Source organism: Myiozetetes cayanensis, unplaced genomic scaffold, assembly GCF_022539395.1.
Source record: "Myiozetetes cayanensis isolate MyiCay16 unplaced genomic scaffold, myiCay2020 scf1, whole genome shotgun sequence".
Taxonomy (NCBI): domain Eukaryota; kingdom Metazoa; phylum Chordata; class Aves; order Passeriformes; family Tyrannidae; genus Myiozetetes; species Myiozetetes cayanensis.
The window spans coordinates 27,572,652-27,597,793 of record NW_026086604.1 but is presented as its reverse complement, the minus strand read 5'-3'; the positions used below and the strand labels follow the sequence as shown (position 1 = coordinate 27,597,793).

The 25,142-nt window shown below is 39.8% G+C and overlaps 1 protein-coding gene across 2 annotated transcripts in view; it reads right to left on the bottom strand.

The window, feature by feature from the left end:
- Positions 1 to 4,643: 4,643 nt before the first annotated feature.
- Positions 4,644 to 25,142, bottom strand: part of ZNF704 (zinc finger protein 704) — a 101,648-nt gene continuing 81,149 nt past the window's right edge. For both annotated transcript variants that reach the window (XM_050332953.1, XM_050332944.1), the window contains 2 exons: positions 22,459 to 22,553; positions 4,644 to 20,696 (listed from right to left, as the gene is read on the bottom strand). In XM_050332953.1, the coding sequence (XP_050188910.1) occupies positions 20,585 to 20,696; positions 22,459 to 22,553 (207 nt within the window). In that variant the 3' untranslated portion in view covers positions 4,644 to 20,584. The remainder of the gene's footprint in view (positions 20,697 to 22,458; positions 22,554 to 25,142) is intronic.

Sequence of the window (25,142 nt, the reverse complement as noted above, 5' to 3'; positions counted from 1 at the left end):
CACTAATATTCTGGGAGAAAGCACAAATATTTAAAGAAAAGAGAGAAAGAAGTGGCCTGGGAGTGGGATTTTGCAGATATTTTTGGAAATTTCTGATTTTTACACAGCTGCGGAAGTAAAAAACATTTTTCCTTTCTCCTTCCTTCTCTCTTATTCTGTATCCTGTTTGGTTTCATAGGTCAAGAGGTCTTTGACCAGAAGGAAGGAACCAGCCCTTTCTGTGTCCTCCTGAAGAGGACATTATTTGAGTCTCCAAACAGAAACCTCTGCACTACAGCCCTGCAAAAAGCCTGGTCAGCCCTGGCTAAAAACTCAGGCTAAACTTGGTTACGTGAGTCACCACTTTACTAACTTCATACCTCAGGCATGACGGGAAATAACAGTGGTGATACTAATATACACCAGACCAGGGAACCTGCAAACTACAGAAAAGAGGGGAGAAATAAGGAGAACCAAAATAAAGAGACAGTTTCTGCTCTAAGGTGGGTAGAAGGTGTGTTGATGGTGATAAAAAAGACTTAAAAGCATATCTGGCATTGATTGCTGGGGGTGGCTTGCTCTCTGCTCACTGTGAGGGGGTGAGACTTTAAAGCACAAGATCTGCAGCTAGAAAGGCTCTCATGTTTGTGTTTGAGTAGCAGTTCCAGCTGTGTGGGAAGATGAAGGCATCCTTGGTGTGCTCCCATTTTGGAGGGTACATTGGGAAGGCCTGCTTTATACACAGTGCTTTTTCTGCCAGTGCTAAAAGAGCAAGGCTGCAGGAACAAATCTGGTCCCTTTCCTGAGGTAGGACTCAGAGCACCCTGTTTGTTGAATGCCTGTATAGGCACTGTTAGTGAGAGCCTTGTGGCTTTGAGGGTAGGGGATGCTCTGCATTGGCTGGAGAGTGGGTGTGGTGTATCCTGGGGACTGGAAAGCAGGTCTAGTGGGACAGGTATTTTGGTGCACCCAAATGGAAGGGTACCTTGTGCAACTGGACCTCAGAGCGGGCTAAGGATGTGATTAATCCTGTCCTCCTTGTCACAACCCTCAGGCTTTGACAGTTCACTCCTGGCAGAGCTACTAGTGTCTGCTTCCTGTGACCTTCAATGGGATCACCACTGAGGAACGTTATTAAAAATATTTGGGTTCCCACTTACCAACTCATCTTCTGATCCTCTGGAGCCTAAATGGAATGGGTGAAGTGATTTGAATGATATGGACAAGTACTTAGAGGAGTGAATAAAGGAAATGTACAGCATATACACCTCACTGTGACAGTTGTGGTGTTGGTGTGCTGGTGGGAAATGGAGCAACAAAGAAGGTTTTGAAGACAAGACATTGGTCTTCCATAGATTACTTAGTCAAATGCACTCAACCACAAGTAATGAGAGAGGGACTCTCCAGGCCTTGTACACACTCAGATAACTCAGCATTAGTGATGGTACAAACACAGCTCTGATCTGCAAGGGTGAATGACAAAATTCCCAGCTAAAGCTGTTCATAAATCTTTGCAAAGAATTTAGATAAATCCTCAAATTTAAGAACTGTTTTTACCTGATCTATTCACCATGTTTAAGTGTTGGGTAAGGTGTGGGATTTTATGTGTTTAAGAGTTAAACACGAAAACTTCAAGGGTGTGTGGTCTGTGTATTCCTCTGGGACATGCTCTTTGTGTTCCACGACTTACCAGCCTGCTGGTATTTCTCCAACCTCGCCTACTGTTGACTCTTGGCTACTATTTTTGGCGACTGCAGATTCCTTGCGTACCACAGGAGGTCAGCACTAGATAAGTTTGTACCTCCGCTGAAAAAAATGTTCCTGATCTTGAGAATGCTCAGCTCCCACCCGGTGAGTGCTGAGTTGCTTTTGTCAACTGTTGGATGTAATACGATTTTAGGCTGCACATCTTTTTAACCCCATCTCGCTCCAAAAACGACTGTTTTCTTTGTGGTTATTTTCCCTTTTTCTGCACGTTCTCATTCTGCAAAGTAATTTTATGAAAAGGGTCTATGAACCATATATATACATGCACACACTATATATATATATATACACACACATATATATATATGCTGCTTATAGTACTGAAAAGGAAAGACAAAAAGCCTGCAAAGCCAACAATATAAAAATATAAAAGTCAGGGAAGAAAGAGTAAATTTGCTTTTGGCCAACAGCCAAAGAGGAATGTTCACATATTACTGAAAAATACTGAAATGAATGTTTGGTGGACTAGCAGTGGTCAGAGTCAGACTGAGACACTTGGAGCTATGGCAGATGCTTGGTTAAAAACAATGCTGGTGGTTTAATCCAGTCCTTGGGATGGTTCCTCCCTTTCTCACCATCCATAAATTTCATTTTGTTTTTACAACCTGGCAAACAATAAAGTCTTGTCTCAGAGCAAGACATTTGTACTACAGTGACCACAAGGCAAAGCTGAGACAGAGTAATGAGAAATTTGCTTGTCATTTGTCTTGCACTGAAATAAATGTATTTGCAAACTCTTCTCCTTCCCCAGAAATTGTAAAAAAAAAAAAAAAAAAAAAAAAGCTGCATCTGTTCACAGTGGTATCATCTGGGGATAAACCAGGAAAGTATAATTCAGGAAGGTGCAAATTATTTCTCTTTCCTCTTCAAAGCTAAATTTAGAACATAAATCTTAGCATAATGTTTGCTTTTTATTTTGTTAGCCAAAAAGAGAAATGTAGCTTAGTCTTCAAACCAATATGGCAATTTTTATAACCGAAATATTTTTCTTGGCACCATAAAAATGAGTGTGTGGGAGAGGGAGGAAAAAAGCTGGCAGTTTAAGCAAATAAAGTAGGAAAAAAATGTGTTCAGTTAAGGGCACCAAAATAATATTATTGTTCTCTAAGTGACATTTTCATTGTTAAAAAGTTGCTTTTGGTGCAGTGGATTTCTACTAGGACCTCACAGCATAAGTAATATTATAACATAATGATTCTGTTAAGGCCACATTTGGAGAACAGGTCTCAAAGGCAGTGGCATAAAACAAGACAATGGCAGCATGGGAAGTACAAAATGCACAGGACATTTCAATATAAATTGTCTTCTTTCAGCTAAAAGCATTTGGAGTCTAAATTTGGATGCAGTGAATTATTTTAGCTAAAAGGAATTAATTTAGAGGAAGTTACTGATGCAGGCAGAGAAGGAATAATTCTGTCTCAGAATTTTCTACAGGAAGTAAATGAGGATGTGAAGTATTCTAAACCAAAGTAGTCACTTTTCTTAAAAGTGTTCAGAATGGGCTCAGAAAGAGACAAAACTCATGCAGCAGTGGACAGAGGGAGCACAGGGATTGAATTTTGGGTTGAAATCCCAACAAAATCCCTTTAGTGTAGAAAACGTTGTTTGAATAAAGAGCACTGTTGACAGCCTGCCTGTCTTCAGAAACGTCAACTAAGCAGAGATTATTATCTCTTGAAGTGGCATTTAATTAGTGGAATTTAACCTGAAATATGAGATTATCTCAGCTGGTTAGAGTATGGTGCTAATAAAGCCAAGGCTGTGGGTTTGATCCCTGTATGGGCCATTCACTGAAGAGTTGGACTTGATGATCCTTGTGGGTCCCTTCCAACTCAGAAAATTCTGTGAAATTCTGCAAGGATCACTAAAACCGCTTTCTTGCTGAGTTCAAATCCCTTCCTTTTTATATCTACAGGAATCAGCCATAGGATTCCCTGCTCTAATGATAACAAGTCAGACAGCTTTGGATACCTGCCTGGGAGGAGTGGGGCTGTGAAGACAACCAGCTCCTCCAGCAGAAGCCTGGGAATCTGCTGGATCCAATGCAAGTTCAGGAGGGAACTGTTTGGACAGGTCTGACTGTAGTGCCCGTGCATGTTGTTGGGCAGCAGGGTGAGGCCTCTTGGCCTGAGCTGTTTTGCCTCTGGCTTAGAGAACAGGTTAGTTTACAGATCTTCGCTGGAGATGGATGACGGAGCGTGCATGTGTGTGGCAAGGAGGTGTTGCTTGAAGGGAGGAAAGTGTGAACAGAAGAAGAGTGATAAAACCACTCATTAAATTTAATAGCCTTGCTATTTACATTGGAGTTGGCACTGAAGCCAGCGTGTAGGAATGCACGAGCCAAAGGAAAATCTAAATATGACCTAACAAAGCTAGAATGGGAGTTGAGAACTTGGACAGAAACTATACTAGTTTACACTTTTATTAGGAAACTACTCCGTTTCAGGAATGTCTCTCCAACTTGCGAGTGTCAAGCAGTAGGTGCATTAGCTTTACCATGAGAAAGGCATACCATGGTCAAATGATCCTTTGCCTATCAGGAGTGTTCCTTGTTGTGCACATGGAGACTGCTCCTTGGCTACCAGGGAAGAGCAGGATAGGGAAAGTGTTGCTAGCATAATGATCAGGAAGAGCAGCATAAGCTTGGAAGTGGCAAACCACAGTCACTAGCTAAAGGATGCACTTCAAATTCACAGGGCCAAAATTTAAAACTCAACATCCCTGTTCTGTGTGTCTTACTCATAATGTCTAAACATCGTCCCTCTGATCAAAGGGAAGGAAATCAGTCCTGTGTGTAGTGAAGTCGATGCAAAGGCTCTCACTGACTCCAGCTGGTCCTTGGTTGATGCACTGACATCATGTCTGTAAAAGAACTAAAGTTCACATAAACAAGTAGCAAAAGTTATACAGAAGGGGTTTATTACATGAATAATTTGACATACTCCACAGCAGTCAGATACAAGTGCATTTAATAAACGTTTTGTGGACATCATAACAGTCTGAGTATTTCAGCTGAACAGTCAGTATTTGGCTGAATTCAAGCCAGTGCAAACCATGACATAACCATAAACAAGGAGTTACAGGTCTACAATGAGGTTAGACTAGATAGCAACAGCATATTTATTGTCACATCAAAGCATTACAAAGTATGAAAGCCCAATATTTCAACTATCTCTAAAATGGTATTTGTACAAAGCTGTCATAGATACCTAAGTGTAAGGATTCGTCTCATCAGTAATGGATCATGACTTGATTTTTGGGAGTTATTTCAATATTCAAAACTATTTGGGGCAACAAGAAGAAATGTAAACATCTGACAGTCCTTTGAAAGTCCCTTCTGAGAAAATACATTGTGTGCCACAGGAAAAGTGCATTCTAACTGGTGTGTCTGCTATGGCCAGTTTGACTCACATTCACTTAGCACCAGGTATTTATCCATTTCTGCAGTAAAAAGTTAGAAAATCTTTGTATTAACTCAGAAAAGAGAAAACAAAGTCAAAAGTTTTTTTCTTCTTCTTTTTTTTTTTTTAGAGGAACAACAATTAAATTAAAAACCCCACCCAACATTTAAACAGTTACCTCTTATGTACAAAGGAAACAAGAGCTAGCAAAGCGCATAGCCACTGAACAGTCTTTATTATTTTTTTTTCTTCAGGTTCATGTACCTGAATATATGAGTTTATTTACAGGTGGACAGATATCCACAGAAGTAATAATCAGAATACTTCTATTTGGCTAAAAGTTGTATAAAAAAAGACAAAACACTTTGTTCAAATACTTTCCAAATATATATATATATTAAAAGTATTCAGTATTTCCATCAGTGCCAGAGTTGGAAGCTCTTTCTCATTGTAAAAAGTTAACTTTGTGATAGTAAGTGACAGCAAAGGACTGACTGTGTCAGTCAGAGTTTTGATTTGAGGAACTGCAGCTGGAGCTACCCCAGGCCCACCAGGCAGTTGCAGATTGCAGGGAAATGAATCTGTGTCTGTCTGTTGCAGTGACAGGCAACACCCCAGTAAGGGAGACCTGCCCCGCTCCAGGGAGTCTCCCACCCATGCTGGGCACCCCTGTGGAACCCTCTGGGGCAGGTCCCCTTTGAAAACAACCCAAAAACCTCTGAAGTAGTGGGAAATATTCTTTATGTAAGCAGACAACTAGCATGGGCAGGTAGTTCAATAAATGGAAAAACATAATTGCCACAGTAATTCTTGTAAAGAATATAAAATTAAAGGCCTTAGCCCATCAAATACAAATACATACTGCAAAAATATTTTTCAATTAAACATAACCTAGATGAGTGCACGTCTCTGGATAGATAAGAATACTACTGCCTTCATACTGGTATCAAATATTTAAACAGTTTGCATATAAACAAAATCTTTCTTCGTTGTTGAGTCCAAGCTTGCTTTACTTTAAAGCAAGGATATTCTCAATACTTCTACTTTTTGCGTCTTTCTTCCTGTAGCATGAAGTGTAAGAAACATTTCATTCATTTTGCAGACTGGGGCTGATGCATACTACAGCTACAACCCAAAATTTAAGTAAGAAATGTTGCATGTAATATTTTTCCTTTAATTACACCAGCTACAAGAACAAGACATCCATTTTCCATCTTTCCTCCTCCCTTCCAACAGAAGGTATGCTAAAACCAAGCTCTGATCCTTCGTCCCTTCCACATCCCAGCCCTGAAGTCCGAGCAATGATCAGGATGAAGGGCTGAGCGTTTTGAGCACTGTATTGCTCGGGGCAGCAGGTCTCAGCAGTAAGACCACAACCCCTGAGGAGCCATCCATGCCTCTTAAGTGCCACACAGCACCATGGGGAAGTGATGGGCAGAACGAAACCAGGTTGGTAGGGTGGCTAAAAACACTGTCCCTGCCAGCCCAGGTGCAGTGGCTCCTCCTTGGCACAGCCTGACCAAATATTGCTGCAAACTCCTACTGACCCTGTGTGAGAGCAGCTGCTGGTCCCACTCAGCTGCCCCAGTGTCCAAGACGCTGGGCAAGAGGGGCTGGAGCAGCTCTGGCAGAGCCAGCACAGATATCATGCCCCTGTGTTGGGCCACGCTGGGTCTGGGAGCCCAAAGTGGTCTGACAGGGCATGCCAGGTCCCTGCCTTGGCCACAGGTCCCCATTGACTCTGCTCCTGGGGCCCTGCTGCTCAGCATTTCTCATCCTGCATCTCAGGTTTTGGAGTGCAGAAACAAGACAGGAGACAAATAAACGCTAAAGGAGATGGGAGCTCCTTCGGCTCCTGAAGTTTGGGGGTTGCTAACCTAGGGGAAAGGTTGGAGTTGAACCGATTCAAGATACAGTATGCAGCTGTGTGAAAATGCATAGTTTGTATGTATACATTCATTTACAAAGATCAAAGGAAGATTCTTTGCTGTGTAGTTTAATCACCATCGGCTTTTAACAAAAATGCAAGCTGACAAAGCTATAGGAGACCCGTTAAACACACCACCTGGGAGTCAATGGTAGCTCAATCGCATTTCCCAAACAGAGAATTAGCTGCTTTTTGCTTTTTTGAGATTAAGTAGTTTTTCATTGAAAGGCTGTTGTTTCTGTAATAATGTATTTTAGGATTTCAAGAGATTCCTATTCAACCATGGTCATCTCAGTACTGACATACCCTGCTTTGGGGGTTAAGAAGTAAATGCCCTCTAAGATAAATAAGCAAACCAACAGAAACCTGGTTTTAACTATGGCATGTGAGCTAGAATAAAACATGATTCTTCTGAACTGCTGAAATTCTAGGTCAGTAGTTAATAGTATTTCCTTGCTTTTTTTTTTTTCTGCTTTTTTTTTTCCTTTTGGCAATACCTGAGCTAGTATTTAGAAAGTCCTATGAGTTGCTCACTTTGCATTTATTTAGTTGACACTTTGGAACCTAGCTGCTTCCCATGAGGAATGTCTGTTGTCCTGAGCATCCCTGAACATAACAGTAATGTACCAGGCAGAAGGGGCTTATATAGGAGAAAGTCTTGGTTTAAATGACCTATTTAAGTGTTGTTTTCCATTTGCACCTTTTCTGGGGAAAAATTGCTTTGTCACTTGCGACACTTACTAAAACACAGTGGTTTCCTACTAAATGTAACTTCAACAAAGATCACTGCTCTTTGCTAATCAACATGTTCTATAAATACTTAATTCAGCGCTGAATTGACTTTTCTCATGATACTTTATCTTCATGGTTGTTTCATGTACTTGATTTTCACTTGGGATTTGACTTAGATTCTTTCTTGCAAGTTTTATTCAACCATATCTATGGAAATTGCACAAAAGCATTTCTGAAGCTAGAAAAAACTAATTACCAGAGAACCAGGATTCACATGGAGGAGTAAAATTATCAAAGCATATTCTGCAATCTAAAGTCAAGAAACATTGCCTGTAGCAAGCAAACTGATCATTCACTGGGAAATGAAAAAGTAGTAGAGACTTTTTTCCATATAAACAATGAATATCAGAAGTGCAAGAGGATGAGATTTGCTCGTTCTAAAACCCAGTGACCAGAAAAAAATTATTCATTACCTGAATTACTTGAATAACTTGAGAAGAAAAAAATCTTTCTTGATTTTTGTAAAATGTTAGTCTGTCCAAAGCTGGTTTAGTGAGTTATTAAAACTCAGGAGATTGTGCTTAGCAAATCAAGAATTCAGTAGTCTTTCTTTAAAGTTTCGAGTGCAAACAGATACATCTCAGTATTTTAACTCAATTATTTTCATTAAGTTTTAGGCATTAATAGACACATTGCTTATTTTGCCAATGTTTTTAACATAAAAAAACATGTGAAATGTTTGGAGTGTCCTGACTTGTACTGAGAATGACTCCTTAGATATCTGAAGTCTACTGAAGCGCTCTTGGATCAGCAGGCAGAATTGATTCAGATGCAGGAACAAAGATTTTAGCACTTTTTTTCATATGAAGTAACAGTAAAATTCTTAAGTGGAATTCAGGAGAGCCCAAGTCTGTGTGGTTTTGATCTAGCCCCAAAACATTTTCAGCAGCAATAGATTGCAGGGGCTTTTTGATGAGTTATGGCCAAGGCCCTCTGAACTCCGGAGTTCTCCCCAGCTGACAATGCTAAAGGGAGACAGTGGGAGTCTGGCAAAGGTCTGAACTGTGGCATTTTGTTCTGTGGGTTTGTTTTTTTTGTTTGTTTTTTTGTTTTAAGAAACAGAAAAGAAGCAGCACCTGCTTCTTACAAAAAACATTTTTGTTGCTATGTGCAAGCCCATGGAAACACCTTCTCTAAATGTGCTGTGCTGGCCCACAGGCTGCCCCCAGAGGGCAGAATCAAACCAGACTGCAAAGGAGTAGCACCTACGCACAATGTCTTCTCTACTAAGCCTTCCTTCAAACGTACATGGAAGCACAACAACTAGTCAGGCAACAGAGCTGTTATTTGTGCTGCCTGACAGACCACCACCTCGGAGGCCTGTCACTGCTCTTGCTCCTCAGCTGAACACAGACTGAGTTTTCAGACGCACTCTGTACTCATACAAAGGTTTTAAGCTTAATTCTCCTGTAACTCCAAGACCTGAGCAGTGCTGTGCAGGTCCCATCTCTCTGGTAGGATGCACAGGTGATGTCAGTCTATGCTTTCTCTTCAGCACAGATATCAGGTGCTCGCTGATGTCACACACAAAGCTTGCACAGTGCACTGGCAGTGCACCTGCCTCCCTCCGGGGACTCCCAGTGGTCCATGAAAGGATGCAACAGCTTTACAGCAGGCAGAAATACCTGGATCATGCCTATCCCTTGCAGGCAGAACTGCAGCTTGATTAAAAATGGCAAGGTGATGTATTTGCGGCTCAAGGTTGGGGTCACGCCAGGCTATTGGAGCAGTAGTCAGCTTTGACTTTTATGTATGGATGTAGAAGTGAGAAAGTAGAAAATCTGAAAGTCTCTTAAAAGGAACTGAGGACTCTGGGAGGTGGCCAACTACAAAGTTTTGCAGGGATTTCACAGGAATTCCAAGCTGGGTGTGGTCTGTGCAAACACACTCATCAACCAGGGGAGCCCAGGAAGGGCTCATGCTGGGAACAAAGTATCTCATCGCTGCCTCTCTCTCCTCCCTTCACTACCATGTGCTTTGTTTTTGCCACTTTTCTGGGTGTGATTTGGAATAAAAGAGTTTGGTATGAAGTAAAAGTCAAAAAGGTCTTTATTTTTCAATGTACTCCCCAAGATTTGAAGGAATTCTGTGCTGAAGCAAAGTAGCTGCTCTTTGTTTAAAGTGCTGAAACTGGCACCTACAAATTCTTAAGATAAACTAATGCAATAGTACTAGGGCTGTAAGTTTAACACCAAAACCAGAAGGAAGACGAGTTCTTCATTAGGTCATTTGAGAACAAAAGGATTGTCTTTAGGACATTCGTTCCCAAAATTAGTGCAGATGAAGGCAGAAAAAACACAAATGGAAGTACCACTGCCAACCCGGCAGTGGGCCTGTTAAGTGTAACAACTTGGAGCACTGCTGTTTAAAGCAGGAAAATTCATACTCACACACGGCTTCTGCTGGTGCCTTGTACTTGCACGAGTTCAGCCCCTGCAGAGCTAAGGGGATTTGCGGGCACCCACCAGACAGCACTGCCTTAGCACAGTGGAAAACACAGCTCTTTGGTGGTTCAGTTAAACTAATTTCAACTTTTCTGTGAGCTTTTTTTCATTTTAAACTTGCCTATTAAATAGTTTCACACTTCTTTAAACTAGATTAGGCTGATTTTTAAAAACTCCTATCAATTAAATTAATTCAGGTTTTGCATACAAGCGAACTCAATGTCTAGAACTTTGTCTCCTGCTTATCCATATTCCATTTTAACTCATGATATCCAATAATGTAACAGATTTACCAAATGGCAAATAATTTCAGAAGTATAATATTTATCAATGTATCACTAAAAAAGTCTCTGATCTAAACAAATTATTTGTTGCATTTTATGGAACTTGCAATGTTATAAAAACATTTTAGTTTTGAGGTTAATTTCTAGTTAAATCTAGATTAACAAAACCTTTATTGTTTAATATATCAAAAATACATGGCCCAACAAATGAAAATATATATAAAGTGCAATGCAGACCAAATTAAAGCTCAGTAATTTTACACTAAATGCTCTCATTCTAAAAAAATTAATTCAGAAAAAATGTTTTTAAAAAGAACTTGAATTTACTTTATATTCTCTGAAACAAGACTGGTAAGAAAAGAAAGAACAATGTATGCAGGCAGGTCTTACGCGATCTCAATGAGACTGCAGCCAAGACAGGGTGGGATAAAGGCAGTATTATCATGCCTGCCACAAGAAAGAGTAGAGGTACAAACCCAGCTGGCAATATGTTGATCTAGCCTTTAGCCATTTTATACAGACCCAGACTCACAGAAATGGTTCAAGCCAGCATAACCTGGGATACTTCTCTGGTGGGTAGGAAGAGCTTCTTCAACAACAGCACAAGCTTATGTCAACCTGATCTGCTGTGAACTGCAGTGTTAGGTGAAATGTAGAGGTCTAAATCTAAAATAATATTCCCCAAACACCTTGACTGACAAAGGTAATGTGTGGCTCCTTGCAAATGCAGGGGTGGCTGGTGCTATGTGAGAAATGACCCTGGAACAGTGATGAGGTGATGCCCCCTTTATAAAGGTCTACTAATAAAACACCAACTTAGTAAGGATAAGAGCTGGGAAAGAGTTGGAAAGAGCCTCCTTTATGTGGGGGTCAGACTCACATTGGCCTCAGTTTAGGGCTCAATGCTGGGTTCCAGCAAATCTTTGGGAAAAAGACTTGGTTAAGGTTACAGGGCTCTGTGGTTCTGGAAGGGGGGAAACAACCCCTTCGAATTTCAACATTGACAATACTGTAATTTATTCAGTGACTTTCTTTAACATAAAAGTTCACCCACAGTTTTATTTTAAATCTTTGAAAAAGGGAATATTCTTCAAAAGAGCATTCTGTCCTATGAACATGCCATGAATGTGTGAGGATAACCAACCTTCCTCAAGCTGGACACAACAAAGACAGCACTTGCTCCAGCCAACAGCACATGGCCTATGGTGGTGACTCCCTTCACAGAAGCTTGGCTATCTTGGGTCCCATCCTGAGAGAGCTCCTTCTCCCTGGGCCTGATATCAGTAGGATGGATTACAGACTGAATACCACCTGCTTAACAGCTCTTAAACCTGTCACTAAGTGACACATCCAAAGTACTGCCACTTTGGTATTACCAGGAACTCTTCCAACAGCTGTGCAAAGGTGCCAAGGTACATATCCCACCCCTCTCACAAAGCCTAACAGCAAAATCCTCAAGCACTCAGAAAGGGAGAGTCACAATTTCACACTCTCAATTCCAGTGGAAAGTTACAGAGAGGAAAACCCATGTGCCTCTGTTCTACAACCATTACCCGTGTGAGCAGTCCTTGTCAATGCACGGGAATAACTGCAACTCTCCTGAGAAAATCTGTACTGCTTGGAGGGCTCAACTACTTACAATGTGATCTTCATTCTGCTCTTAATTGTGTAACAAGACTTTTTATCAGGTTTGTAATTAAAAAAAAAACCAACAAAACCAACCAACACCACAAAGATCAAACCACAGAATTTCTGTAATTGACTTAAGATGAGTTTCCTCCTACTGGGATTCAATTCTGAGCAATTTTGTTTCAGGTCCTGCCTGATTGGCTCAAGCCTCTTTTGACTAAGTTGTCTCAAAGTTCGAGTCTGTCCCTCAGTGCCTTTGCTAGAAGTCAGTCAAACAGAGAAACAACCAAACACTCTTCTGTTCAACAAATCTGACTATTTCTGACTTTCAGGTAATTCTGGACTGTGAGCAGAAGACAAGAAAGAGAGATGTGAAGATGACATGTATGTCATTATCTAACAGAAAAAACCCACAAACACCACCAACACCCCCTCCCCTGCCAGGTGTAGGATAGCCAGATACACTGTACTTGGCAGCCTTACTCCACTGACCCCCCAGTGCAGAGACAGAGGGAAGAAATATGTGAGTGGAACTTGTAGTTTGACTGTTCAAATTTTTTTCATGACTGAACAATGAATCCTCAACATAATCTTTTCCTATAATCTTCTGCTTGTAAGAACTCCCCATTTAAGTTAGAGCAGATCATGTTGTATGATCTCATTCAGACTGTACAGTGAATGAAGAACTCTCTCCATTTTAAAGGTTATTTTTAAAAGAATACAATTTCAAGCCAAATACTACTAATTTAGGAATATTTTCATGATCAGAATACAAATAAAATCCAGTAAGAAAATGCAAGAGACAAAGCAAACACTGAACATTGAAGTAAGCATTTTCATGTCACCACGGGAAATTTCAGACTAAACTATGTCTGTAACCAAGGGCAAGAGATTTTTTCTCTCCATAATCCAGAACTTGTATGGCTTTGTAAAGGTGTTTTAGGTTACTTCTGCCATGTAAAACAACATACCACTAGTCTATGTGATTTACAGTTTCCCCTCTCCTCCTTTTGGTTCTTAGGAAATCCCAAATCCTATTTCATAATGTATAATAAATGGTTATAAAATTATACCAACATTATAATTTCAGAGAGGTAATAAGATCCCAGTGCTATAAAAGTCAGTTTTCAGAGAGTGCACATTTTTCAGTGATGTACAAACACACACACTTGTTTCCATAATTTAGCCCTTTATAAGTATTGCACCTGGTTAATAAGGCTACTGTCTATTTTGTCTTAATACTAAAAATTACATACAGACAATATAATTTGTGGTTTAAAAACACAGTATTCCTAAAGTTTTTAGGTAAATTCTTTTATTTCCTTGCATACTCAGAGCTCCTATGCCTCCGGTTGCCTGGAGGAGTGTTGAGTGTACAGGGAGTACAGATGGAACTATATAAATTTATATAATGTGACCTGCTTGTGCTCAAATGAGTTCCTTTGAGCTTGATGGCAAATAAACGGCTTTTACAAACCTAAGCAATGCTTTCACATGCTGAAATGTGCAGCTGAACTTGTCTTCTTTCTCACCTTCCTTTTTGCAATGCAAAAAATAAGAAAAGAATTCTCTAAATTTGTCTGGTCTTTTAAATACAAGGTAAATTGCATAAAACCAGGAAAAGATAGATTGTCCCACAAAGTGCATATTTCAGACAAAGCTTTAAGAGTATCTGCTCTTGCCAAGGCCTGATTTCACAGGAGCATAAAAATGTGTGCCAAACTTTAGAAACGTGGAGAGTCTCATCAGCAAACTCTGCAAGCTGAGGTAAACACATATGTGAGTGCTCTGATAAACCCGAGACTACACTCTGTTCTTGGAATACCAGTAGTTCTACCTCTGTGCAGCCATACCTCCTAATTTACAGACTATGTGCTCCCCTTCCCCGAAAGACTTGTTGGCATCACTGTAAGAATTAGTTACTACAGTTAAATACTAAGAATTCGGATACCATGTAAATGCTATTTACACTTTTAGGTTCTAATACTGAAGATCCTGATTTTTATTCACTTCAGTATACACATTTGGAATTTGCAGAACAGATCTCTGGACATGGGAAAAAGCTGACAGTAAAAAAAATTACTATGGATCAAAAATTATTTTTCTGTGTAAAAATAAAGCAAAATTGAGAATTTTCAAAATTTGCAGAATTTCGAAATTCTGGTTTACCATGGTTTGATAAAACTTTGGGTTTACAGAAGCTGATACCTTTGCAGATAAAAAAATGTGGTGACATGTTTTCTTTTTAATTTTCAATTATTAAACTATTATTTATATTCTTTTAAATTTTAATTAGCCCTTTTCAAAGTGCACTACACAACTCTCCAGGATATTGTGCTGACATAACGCTTTTTTGCTTGCTGAAGTAATTTGGTAAGAAGTAATCCAATTACAGACAAAGCATGCTTTGACCAAGCAACTATATAAACAAGACACTTTTATATTTACAGAAGATCCTGAAAAGATTCACACAAATGTATTTTTATTAGGTTATCATTCAAGCTAATTTTCTATATTTTTATAAGCTACAACATTAAGTAGGATCATGTTCATCTATTAGTGCTTCATTCTAATTTTAATAATTCAAGTACTGATATATTGCTCTTTTAATTTTGCCTAAAATAGAAAAAAAATCAATTTCCTAGCAATCTTCCATTCCAATAAACCCACATCCTCCCTTTACAGCCCTCTCATGTTCCCTGAGGAAATTTGTATTAACTATCTTTTATTTCCCTGTTTTCCCTTGGTAGTTTTCTACAAATAGTTTAGTAATTTCTGTTTATCTGGACATTAAACATCATACACTAATTGCTGCAGAGTATCACATACTAAGGTAAGGACTCCAAAATCAAACCTGAATTTTTTAAGAGAATTGGTAAACAGTAAATGCTAATATTCAAACATTTTTTAATGTTCAAGTCCATCTTTAGCGCTGAATTACAAAAAGAATTTGGATTTAATTTTGAAACACCACCTCATTAGTACAATGTTGTGTATGTGCCCAAGTAGCAGGAAAGCTGAAACAGTACTTCTATTGCTAAATTTATTTCCCTCAAGGGTATATTGGAGACCTCACATTCAGATTTGAATATGTAAGGAGAATCATTCCTGGTGCTAAGATGTGTTAAAAAAAACAGTGGAACACTGGCTTGTCACTTCATTTATCTATTCCCTTCTATTTCATCAGCTGAATGAATTGTAGCTGTGAGTATGAGCAAGCATCAGAGCAACCTTTATCTTCTTCCATCAGAAACAGGCCGATTTCTGTTCTCAGGGTCTTTCTGGATTGCTATTACAAATGGTCTGTGTGAAGCACAAAAAACATGATGACTGTTTTTCATATTGAGGAATAAACTCAAAAAGTTGCAAGTAGAAGATGCACACTCCTTAAATCCCACATTTGACAGAAGTGAGAGCATGGTTGATGCAAAACCACTGTAGTCCAAGATGGAAAGAGCAGTTCAAGTCGCACTACCAACAACAGGTGTACATCAGCTGTTTTGCAAGCCTGAAGCTTTTCAAGCTCCACAGGGATGCTGGCAAGGACTGCTCATGTCTAGCAGACACAGAATGTATTTAAACCCTCAGCTTGATTAATTTTTACCTATCACTTACTTTCTAGTTCTTTTCTAAGGGTGCCATAAAACTCTGCTGAACTTACACCAGAACAAAATCTACGCTATGACGCTTTACGACTGCCCAGTTATCTACCAGAAAAATCCCGACAAACGCAGGTTAAATCTCATACTCCATACTGTCTCAGTTCCAGTGCTACCACCTTTCAGGAAGACTGAATAAAATGTAAGACCAAGATGAGACTTGATAAATGTTTCCATATCAAAGTGTTTCTAAGAAAAGGTGCAGCACAACTTTATCCAGCAGATACCTATAGTTTGAAAGAAGCCTCACTGGCAACCACCTACATCTCTGCACATGGCTAGCAAGCTTCTGATTTCATGTCCTGTTTCTGTGATGGTGTTCTAACATACTTACAGGCAGGGGAAGAAATAAATCACTTGGTATTGCCACATTCACAGTGATTTTCCTGGATTCTCAGCAGGGCCACTTTAGCTGGTCCCAGGCCACAGCAAGCAGTAGAAAAACATCCTGACTCACTGGGTCAGAATGGTAAAGTCAGAGACAAAAACATCTGGGACATTGCATGGAGCTGGAATCTGTTCCAACATGCAGGTTCTGCAACAGCTTTACCTCCTGTTGTGTTGCCTATCTAGTCATTATCATAAAAGAAAAGGGAGAAGGGATGAAGACAGTGATGTCGGCAAAAGTGAACGGCTGCAAGGAACTTGTAGATAATTAGACAGCTAACGTTCATACAAGGCTAAGGATTTGGAAAAAGTAATTGGACAGACAATTCTGCTCAGCTTATTAGCACAAGCACGGCTGACATGCCAACAGGTACATGCTAGGTGACGACTGGTATTGGTTAAAATTAAATGTAAACTTGCAGATTGGAACAGAAGAGTTTTTACTCACTTTTGCGTCTTGTATATCCTGTTACATTTGTGCAAGGCACTAGAGAATCAGGCACATTGTTCTGGGTGGAAATCGTTTTATGACTAAGATGATCTGAGTTTTAACGTCCAATAGCTTCATACAGGAGCAGTTGGATCACAGTCCCTTATTAAAATTGCTATTAAAATTTTCCACTTCTAAAACTATCTCATTTTCCAGATTTTTCAGGGGATGGGAGAATGGAGAAGCGAGAAATAGCTTTGTTCTAATAAGAAGAAAACTCCTAAAGCAAAATATTCGGAATTAATACAGTTGATCTCCACACTGATACTGACGTTGGCAATTTCTGTTACCAGTATCAAGAAGTTAAATAGATAATAATAGTAACAATAAAACAGGTCCTTACATTTTTATATCAAGTTCTGCCTCTCAAAATACATGAACCCGCATCCAAATCCCTGCAGCACACAGAGACTGCACGATGTGCTCAAGCCATTCCTTCTGACTTCCCTGGGAGGTCAGAGACAATGACCTACCTCCCACAGAGAAACAGAAAATAGGGGAATTGGCATGTACTGATGACAGTAAATGACCACAGCATTCAGGCTAGCTCTTCCTTGGGAAAACAAAGAAATCAGAGTGTTTTGGAGAGGTCAGTGCAGACATGTGAGATAAATCAGGTGTCAGAAGGACAGCGAAGCAGCTCAAAGCAACACAGAAGCAAGAGACTGAAAATGGAAGAGGTTACTCCAGATTATGCTCACTACTGCCAGCAGAGGAAAGGCTTTGCTGACATTTCTGTCTTTGCTGGGTGTGTCAGGATCACAAAGGGATTTCGGTGGGCATTGAAGTGCTCACGTGGCAAGTGACTGGAGCTCAAAACACAAAGCCACTGGTGCAGGCCCGGACAGCCGTGCCGCCCTGCTATCGTGGCCATGGGTGAGACATGGTAACTACAGAAGTGCCTAATTAGGAATCAAAATGCCATAGCCGTAAGATCTAAAACTGATTTAATATAAACTGCTGATTAAAGGTTGTGTAAAAATATTGGTAACTTAGTTTTGTCCTGGCAGGATTTATCAAGTACCTCTCTGTCCTCTGCCTTGTTGACACCAGCTTTCTCTCCTGTTTTGATGGTTTGTGGCTTTTGTCCCTTACATAATCCATATCCAATTTGTACCAGAGGGCAATCTGGTCTGGCAACAAAACCATTCTTCTGTGTAGAAATTCATAAAGAATAATCTTATTACAACAATTCATAAAGTGCCCTCAGGAAAGGTGCTCACAATGCCATGACATTATAGAAACAATACACAATCTGATACGTTATTTTCAAAAAAATCCTCCAAAGCAAAAAGGAGGGGAACAACAAATACATAGGCAAATACTGTTAGTCTGGCAACAGTCAAAATAATCATGGAATGCTTTATAGTCTTGGAGTGCTTGTAAAAATGGGAGAGGGGGTGGGGGCAAACTGGCAGGAGTATCTTGGAAAAGTACCAAATTTTTAAAGTTCTATCAAAGTAAGCACACCACCAGCAAGCCCAGTGTTTGAATATGAAATGTCTATTAATTACTATGAGGTATTTTACTATGGAAATTGAAAAAATACAACATTTAAAGAAAACCCACGACCCATGTTTTACTAAGAGGAAAGAAGATAATACAGTGGGTTATGTATATCCACTTACCCTTAGTGTCTTGCTTTTTCTGTTTGTAAAGAAAACAATCTTTCTCCTCCCTGTTGATTCCAGATTTTATATACACATATAAAACTATATAATATATATAGTTTTACATATATGTATACACATATACAAAAATACTCATACACACATATATGTGTATATATTTCAGGGTCTTACTAGCTTCCAGAGTCTATTTTTCTTTTTTTTTTTAATGACTTAGAAAACACAATTGGGCAAAAAATCAAGTAATTGCATGCATGCAAGCGTATCTTGCCACTTTTGCATGTAAATCACACAATTTGTAAATAACTGCAGAAATAGCATGCTCAAATTAGGCATCTGATTGCCCAATTAACTTGTTCACAGAAAATCAGATGATAACCTTCAAGATCTCCTATTATAGATTTTGCTTTTCCATGCTACCTTACTGAATCCATAGTGTATATTCCAAAATTCTGCATTGTTATTCTGTGCTTTTACATAGGCACAAGCAGCAGTGCACACTTAATAAAGCTATCAGCTGAACTTTGGACCAGATTTTAGAAAGTTGTTCAGATATTTAAAAGTTCCCTTACTTCACTGAGAACAAGCCAGTTTAAACAATTAAAAAAAAAAAATTGGTCTAAATTTAATTTGTTCGAATATTATGAAAGAAAAAATAATCCAGGCATTTTCAGCCCTTCATGCTGCAATTAATAGGCAAAGTTTTGCTTCTGTGTCTTTGATTTTTTTAAGGTGTCTTGTTTACAGGCTAGTATTATTTAACCATATACATTCATTTCCTAGTAAATCCTTACTTTATTTTTGCATTGAAATAATCATTAATTAATAGTAATTTGATACAAGTTGAGACAGAACACCAGCTTGCCGCACTCCGGTGTATACTTCCTAATGGACTGAGAAACTAAATGACCCAAATCTATTGAAGTACTGCAAGTAGAGAAACTTTTTAATTCATATTACAAAATTATTTAAGAAATTGATTTTTACCATAAATAACGCTGCTCCTTTGCTGTTGTACTTCTTTTTCTGAGATGATGTTGTGGAAAGGGGGTATTTTCTTTACCACTTTTTGCATCAAATAAATTTTAGTAGCTTTAACAGAAAAAAAAAAAAGCTGAGCAAACCATTATCTTAACAACAATCTCTCAAATATGAGAAAAGGAAGCAAAAGCAGAACTGCTGGGCTGGATCATGTCCCTGAATGGATATTACATATAATCCTAGTGGCTGCAAGTACCAGTTCTTCATAGGCCTCCTGCAGCAACAGCCATGCTGGTCCTACTAGTCATCCTCTCTCAGAAAGGGAAGAGTGGTAAGAAACCTACTGGACCGCCAATATATTCTTATGGGTTTCAATCAAGCATCACTGGCTTTCTTCCCTCAACTTCTCGTGACAATATCTGCTGGTGACTTTACACTGCTGCTTTTCTTCCTCTAGAGGGTCAAAATCCAATTTCGTACTTAAATTACTTTGTTCCACTCCACTGGTCTGTGACTGGTTTAAAAATCTTCCAGGAGCACTGCTTGTCCTTCTTGCAAATTCAGACTTTGCTCTTCCCCTATAAACAAACAAACAAACCAAACAAACGAAAATCCCAACTCCTCCCCACATCCCCTTTTCAAAAATATAATAATGATAATTCGTATCAGGAGAATTATTTAGCACTATCCAGTCTTAGTACAGCTTTTGTTGAGAAAACTGTAGCTTATACAACTCTGAAGTGTTTATTAGAAAGCTTTCAAAAAGATATCTTCGTTTCAGGAAAAGAAAACTTAAATCAGTTTAGCAGATACAGATGTTCACAGCACAGAGACTGAAATGGTTAAAAATGATCTTAAGGAGCAAGTAGCTCACAGAGTTAGCAAAATAATTAACTTTTTCCTTTCTTTTACAGAAGAACACTAATAGCTGCTCTGGTTTCCATGCTTACTAAGACAAAATTTTGTCGTGTGTTCTTGGTTTTGCTTTTTTTTTGCTCTATTGCTCCACACAGGTTTTAATTAGTGCTTCTCCTTGGCTACAAGTGCTTCACTTTGAAATACAAAGCTCTTAAAAAAAAAACACCACCCCGAAAAAACAAAACCCCCAACACCACATCACTGGAGGGGAAAATGGGAAGTGATACAGTGCAGCTGCAGCGATCTGGTTCTGCTGTTGTCCTCCCCCATCCCCAAATCCTCTGCATAATTTCAATCGTTAGTCGATGAACCTTTGGCAGGCCTTCTTCCATCGGCAGGCAGTACACCACATATCTCTGTTCTCCATCCCATAGACCTTCCGACACTTTTTCCCCTCCCCTCTAGGCTTCCTGTCAGAGAGAAAGGGAAGCTCATTAAGGAGATGCTTTAGTAGGTTTGCTTTTCACCCTAAAATCAGGACAACAATCTCAACGGAGTGCAGCAGGCAGAGACCCCTGGTGTTTCCAAAAGGATTTAGGCTGCTTTCAAGTCAGCTGGGAGCTAATGAAGCAGACAGACAGACATGGCTGTGACTCCACAGCTCTGAGGGACCAAGCCTTCTCCTCACCTGGCTCCGACAGCCTCTGCAGCAGCTGCTGAGCCTGCTCCTCTGCTCATGGGATGATCCCTGACTTCAGCCAGCAACTAAACCTGGACTAATAAACTGTAGTTTAGCCACATGAAATGCCTTGATGGACAGTCATAGCTGTTCCACAGTACAGGCCAGGTCACATCAGGCAGAAGTGCTGCAGAGCTGCGGTAAAAATACTTGGCATAGCATCAGATCTTGACAAACAGCAGGTAGCAGCTACGCCAAAGAGGAGAAAAGCTACCAGCTCCTAAGCTTGCCACTCCTTCCTGCACAGTTTGCTCTGAGCTCACTGACTTAAAAAACAAAACAGTGAGTGAAAAGTTTTAACCCTTACCCTCACCTGCAGCACGTTCACATGTGCTCCTTCTTTGTCATCCCCAAAGCCAGCAAGGCAGGCAGCACCTGCTGTTACAGCTATAACAACTGTCCTGCTTCCCATCTTACAGCCACACTCAAAAGTTTGCAAGTTTAGAAAATGATCCGAGTAACTGTTAAAATGGAACTTTTTTTATTCTACACCCAGCAAGCCAGCAAACCTGAGGAGCAAAGCTTCACCAAGCAACCCAACATTCACTACCAGCAGTGCCAGTTGTCGAGGCATCTTTAAATGAAATAACTGTACTGACAGAATTGTTTAATACTGGTATTATATGCTGCATGGCACATGTGGGAATTGCCTGGTGACTCCTCTCTTGCATGCCTACACATTTTCTGATTACCAAACATTAATTAATGGGCACAATCCATGAACTGGGGAGGATTCTGAGTTTGGTTTGTAGCATATGCAATGATCTGAGAGTCCTGAAGAAAATTAAAAGCATGAATTTTTTTTTGTCTCATTTTAGGGTATAGTCATCTTTAGGACTGGGAGAAATAACGAGTTTCTTTACCAGAAGAAATTCAGCATCACAGTTTGATTTTTTAACATAATTTTTGAACACTTTTAAAGTAGGTTCTGGTCAAACATCAGTTAACTTTAATGGAAGTGAATGCAGCTTATGTCTAGGAAGACAAGGTATAAAAAGCTCTGCCTTGATCTAATCTATTGTGAGATATGTTTTTTTATAATTCCACTGAAGTCAAATACCATTCTGACTGAATGGTGGTGAACATGTAAGATGGCCCAGCCTTTCAGGGAAAAAAGCAAAGCCACACAATGCAGTTCAGGATGCTTCAGCTGGGGCAGAGAATCTGGGCAGCACTGCTTTACAGGGTAAATTTAGGACTGCATCTGAACTCCAGATGTGCCTGGCATCAGGCATGCAGTTTTGCTTCACAGTCTGCCTTTTTAATTTTGCAGTAACTCAATCTTCCCCTGAACTTTACCTTTGATGGGAATGAAAAGCAAAATAGGTTCTGAATGCTTACTCTGAAGCATCCTACTAAGAAACTGCCTGACAACTGCAATTGGGGTTGGCAGTGTGCTTTTCCTGTTCCTTTGGCCACTGACATCTTATTTACTGAACACCCTCCAGGTTGTGAGGCTGCTGATGTGTCAGCAGGAGCTAATGGTCCCATACCTCAAGCCAAATGCTACTCTAGGCGGTGACGAAAGAACTGTGTGGGACTGTTTCTGCTCTCCACTCCCTGCAGGACGATTATGGGTTGGTGAAACCTGCCAATACAGACAAAAAGGCTGCTTATGAAGAACATACACATATGAATGCAGATTAAACACTTTTTCCCAGAAAATGCACATTATGATTCATTGTGGCAAGGATACCCAGGAAAGGTGATTACATAACATACAAACATAAGTAAGCCATAGGTTTATTTAGAAAATATGTCTATTTAGCATTAGGTACATTGCATCAGCTCCACTTTGTTTCCCTGTACTTTCAAGAGCTCCCCATTGAGCAAATCAGAATACAGATCAGCATCACTTTTTGTATTTGGGAAATAAATATGCATTCATTCTTAAGAATTCTGAACAGCTCTTAAGAAAACTGTCTCCAATTTAAGCAGAGAAAATAACTGGAAAAATAAACTTTGTCCTGTGTTGAGATCAATACCAGTAACCTGCTATGAAATAAAGGGATTCCCACTTGTTGCTTTCTTCTGTGACGAGGCATTCTTTGTGGAGAGACACCCTTGAAGAAGGGGTTTTGCTGCAGGGCAGTTACAGTCCCCTTGAGGTTTAATGGGAGTGCAAGGGAGCCCTTCTGATAAAGGCTGCTGACAAGAGATACTGGATTATCTCTTTCTTCTGCACAGTAACCTTTTCAGCAGGCACCCTCTTTGTGAATGTGTATAGTTTGGTCTTCTGAGACTTTCCAATGAAGTTTTCTACGTGAGCTTGGGGGCTGGCAACATTATTTGAGTAATCACATGGCATAATGCTTGCCCTTAAATAACTCCTAAATTATTTACCACTACAGTTTTATTTTGCTCCTGGGTAAAGACCACAACAGCTTTACATCTAAAACACTAGAATAAAATTACGCCCACTCGTTTTTTGCTGCATATTGAACGTACCAAGCTTCATTTGGGTATCTGGTGCACGGAGTCAGCCTCCTGCAGCCAGAACTGCAGATCTGGTCATAGCTCTCTGCACTGCTACAAGTTTTCACTCCTGCCCTTTTGAAGTCTTTACAACATTTGGAAGAATGGGAACTGACTGACCTGACTTGAAGAGAATTACTGTATGTGCTTTGATTTTTGACACAAAGTCTATTTTATATCTACTACACAGTAGCAAAAAACTAACTAATGCTTGTAATGGAGTACAGTCACTCTTTCAACTTTTACTCTCAGCTGGTAACTATGGAAATTTCTGATTTAACTGCATGTGTGGTTCACACTCTAAAGTTTAGACCATTACTGATACACAAAATATACCTGCAAAGCTTGAAAGAAACTTCCTTGCTCTCAGCCTGCTTACCATAAGTCATGTTTTATACTTCCAGAGACCACACTAGCTCCTTCTATCACTCCAGAATACTAAGGGCAGTTTGTTGTCTACTACTTCTTTTTCCAGTCTTTTATCAACCTGTACCCTTGTTTACCTAAGAATGATTGAAACACTGAAGATAAAATTCAAAGCAATAGCATTTTTCTGGTATTTGGCATTTACCACACACTGCACAGTTCTCCAGTCAAGTCATTACCAACAACCAGAGATCTCCAGTCATTCTGCTGGGGTTCTAAAACATTTTAAAAACCTGAAACTATTTTGTGTCTACCACTACAAACTGACACTCAATATATTAGATGGTTGTCATTGAACAGAAGAGTACTTAGATGACCTCCTATGTTATAAGCAATTATCCTGATTGCTTCCAAACACAGAACAGGCTTAAGCAGTAATTGGAGGGTGCAGACTCCCCTCACCCTCAACAGGGAGGGTGCCTGCACAATGGTTCCACCGCCTGGCACACCAAGGCAGCTAGACTGCACTGAAGGTGAATTTCGTGTATCTTGATAGACTTTGCAGCAGGTCTAAACAATACCAGTCAACTGTTCTCCTCTGCAGGGGACACTAGGAGCAGATTAACAGGAAGCCCTGAGAACGCAGTCCTTGCCCTCCAAGGCTTTTCACCACTGAAGTGCTGTTTAACACAGAGTGAAATGACATGTGTTTGTTTGAAGCAAGGGCCTGGAGTCTCCAGTTACAACTACTGGTGGGAAACTATGGTTACAGAGATTTGTGATCTGTAAACATCAGATTATCAAACTTAAAGATCTCGCCAGTTCAACCTTTTTGGGTTATGAGTAGGCAGGTAAAAGCCAGTATTACACAGTGGAGATCACACTAGTATTCAGGAAGACTTTTATCCTACATTACATAATTACATAAAAGTGGAACACTATGGTCATTATGTTAAGCCCTCCACTACCAACAGATACACACTCCACCAGGGCTCATTCCACTTGCATAACTTAATTCACCCTCCTTGTACGTCCTCAGGCTGTGCCCGATTTTTTTCTCCTAGTTCAGTCTCAAGTGGTAGAGCAAACATCATCCTGTTTATTCTGCTTCATGCAGAGAACAGTACCTAGCAGTGACTTATAACTGTGCCAACATTCAACCTCGCACCTGCAAAGTTATCTTAGGAAAATAGTAAGAAAAAGTGTATTTTTCATGTGCCGTGGGAATCTAACTTATGCATGATTGAGAGCACAAAGGAGTTTGAAGGTTCCCCTAATTACAGAATCAGAGAACCTAAACCTCCCCTGACTCAGCCTCATGCTGTTCCCTTGGGTC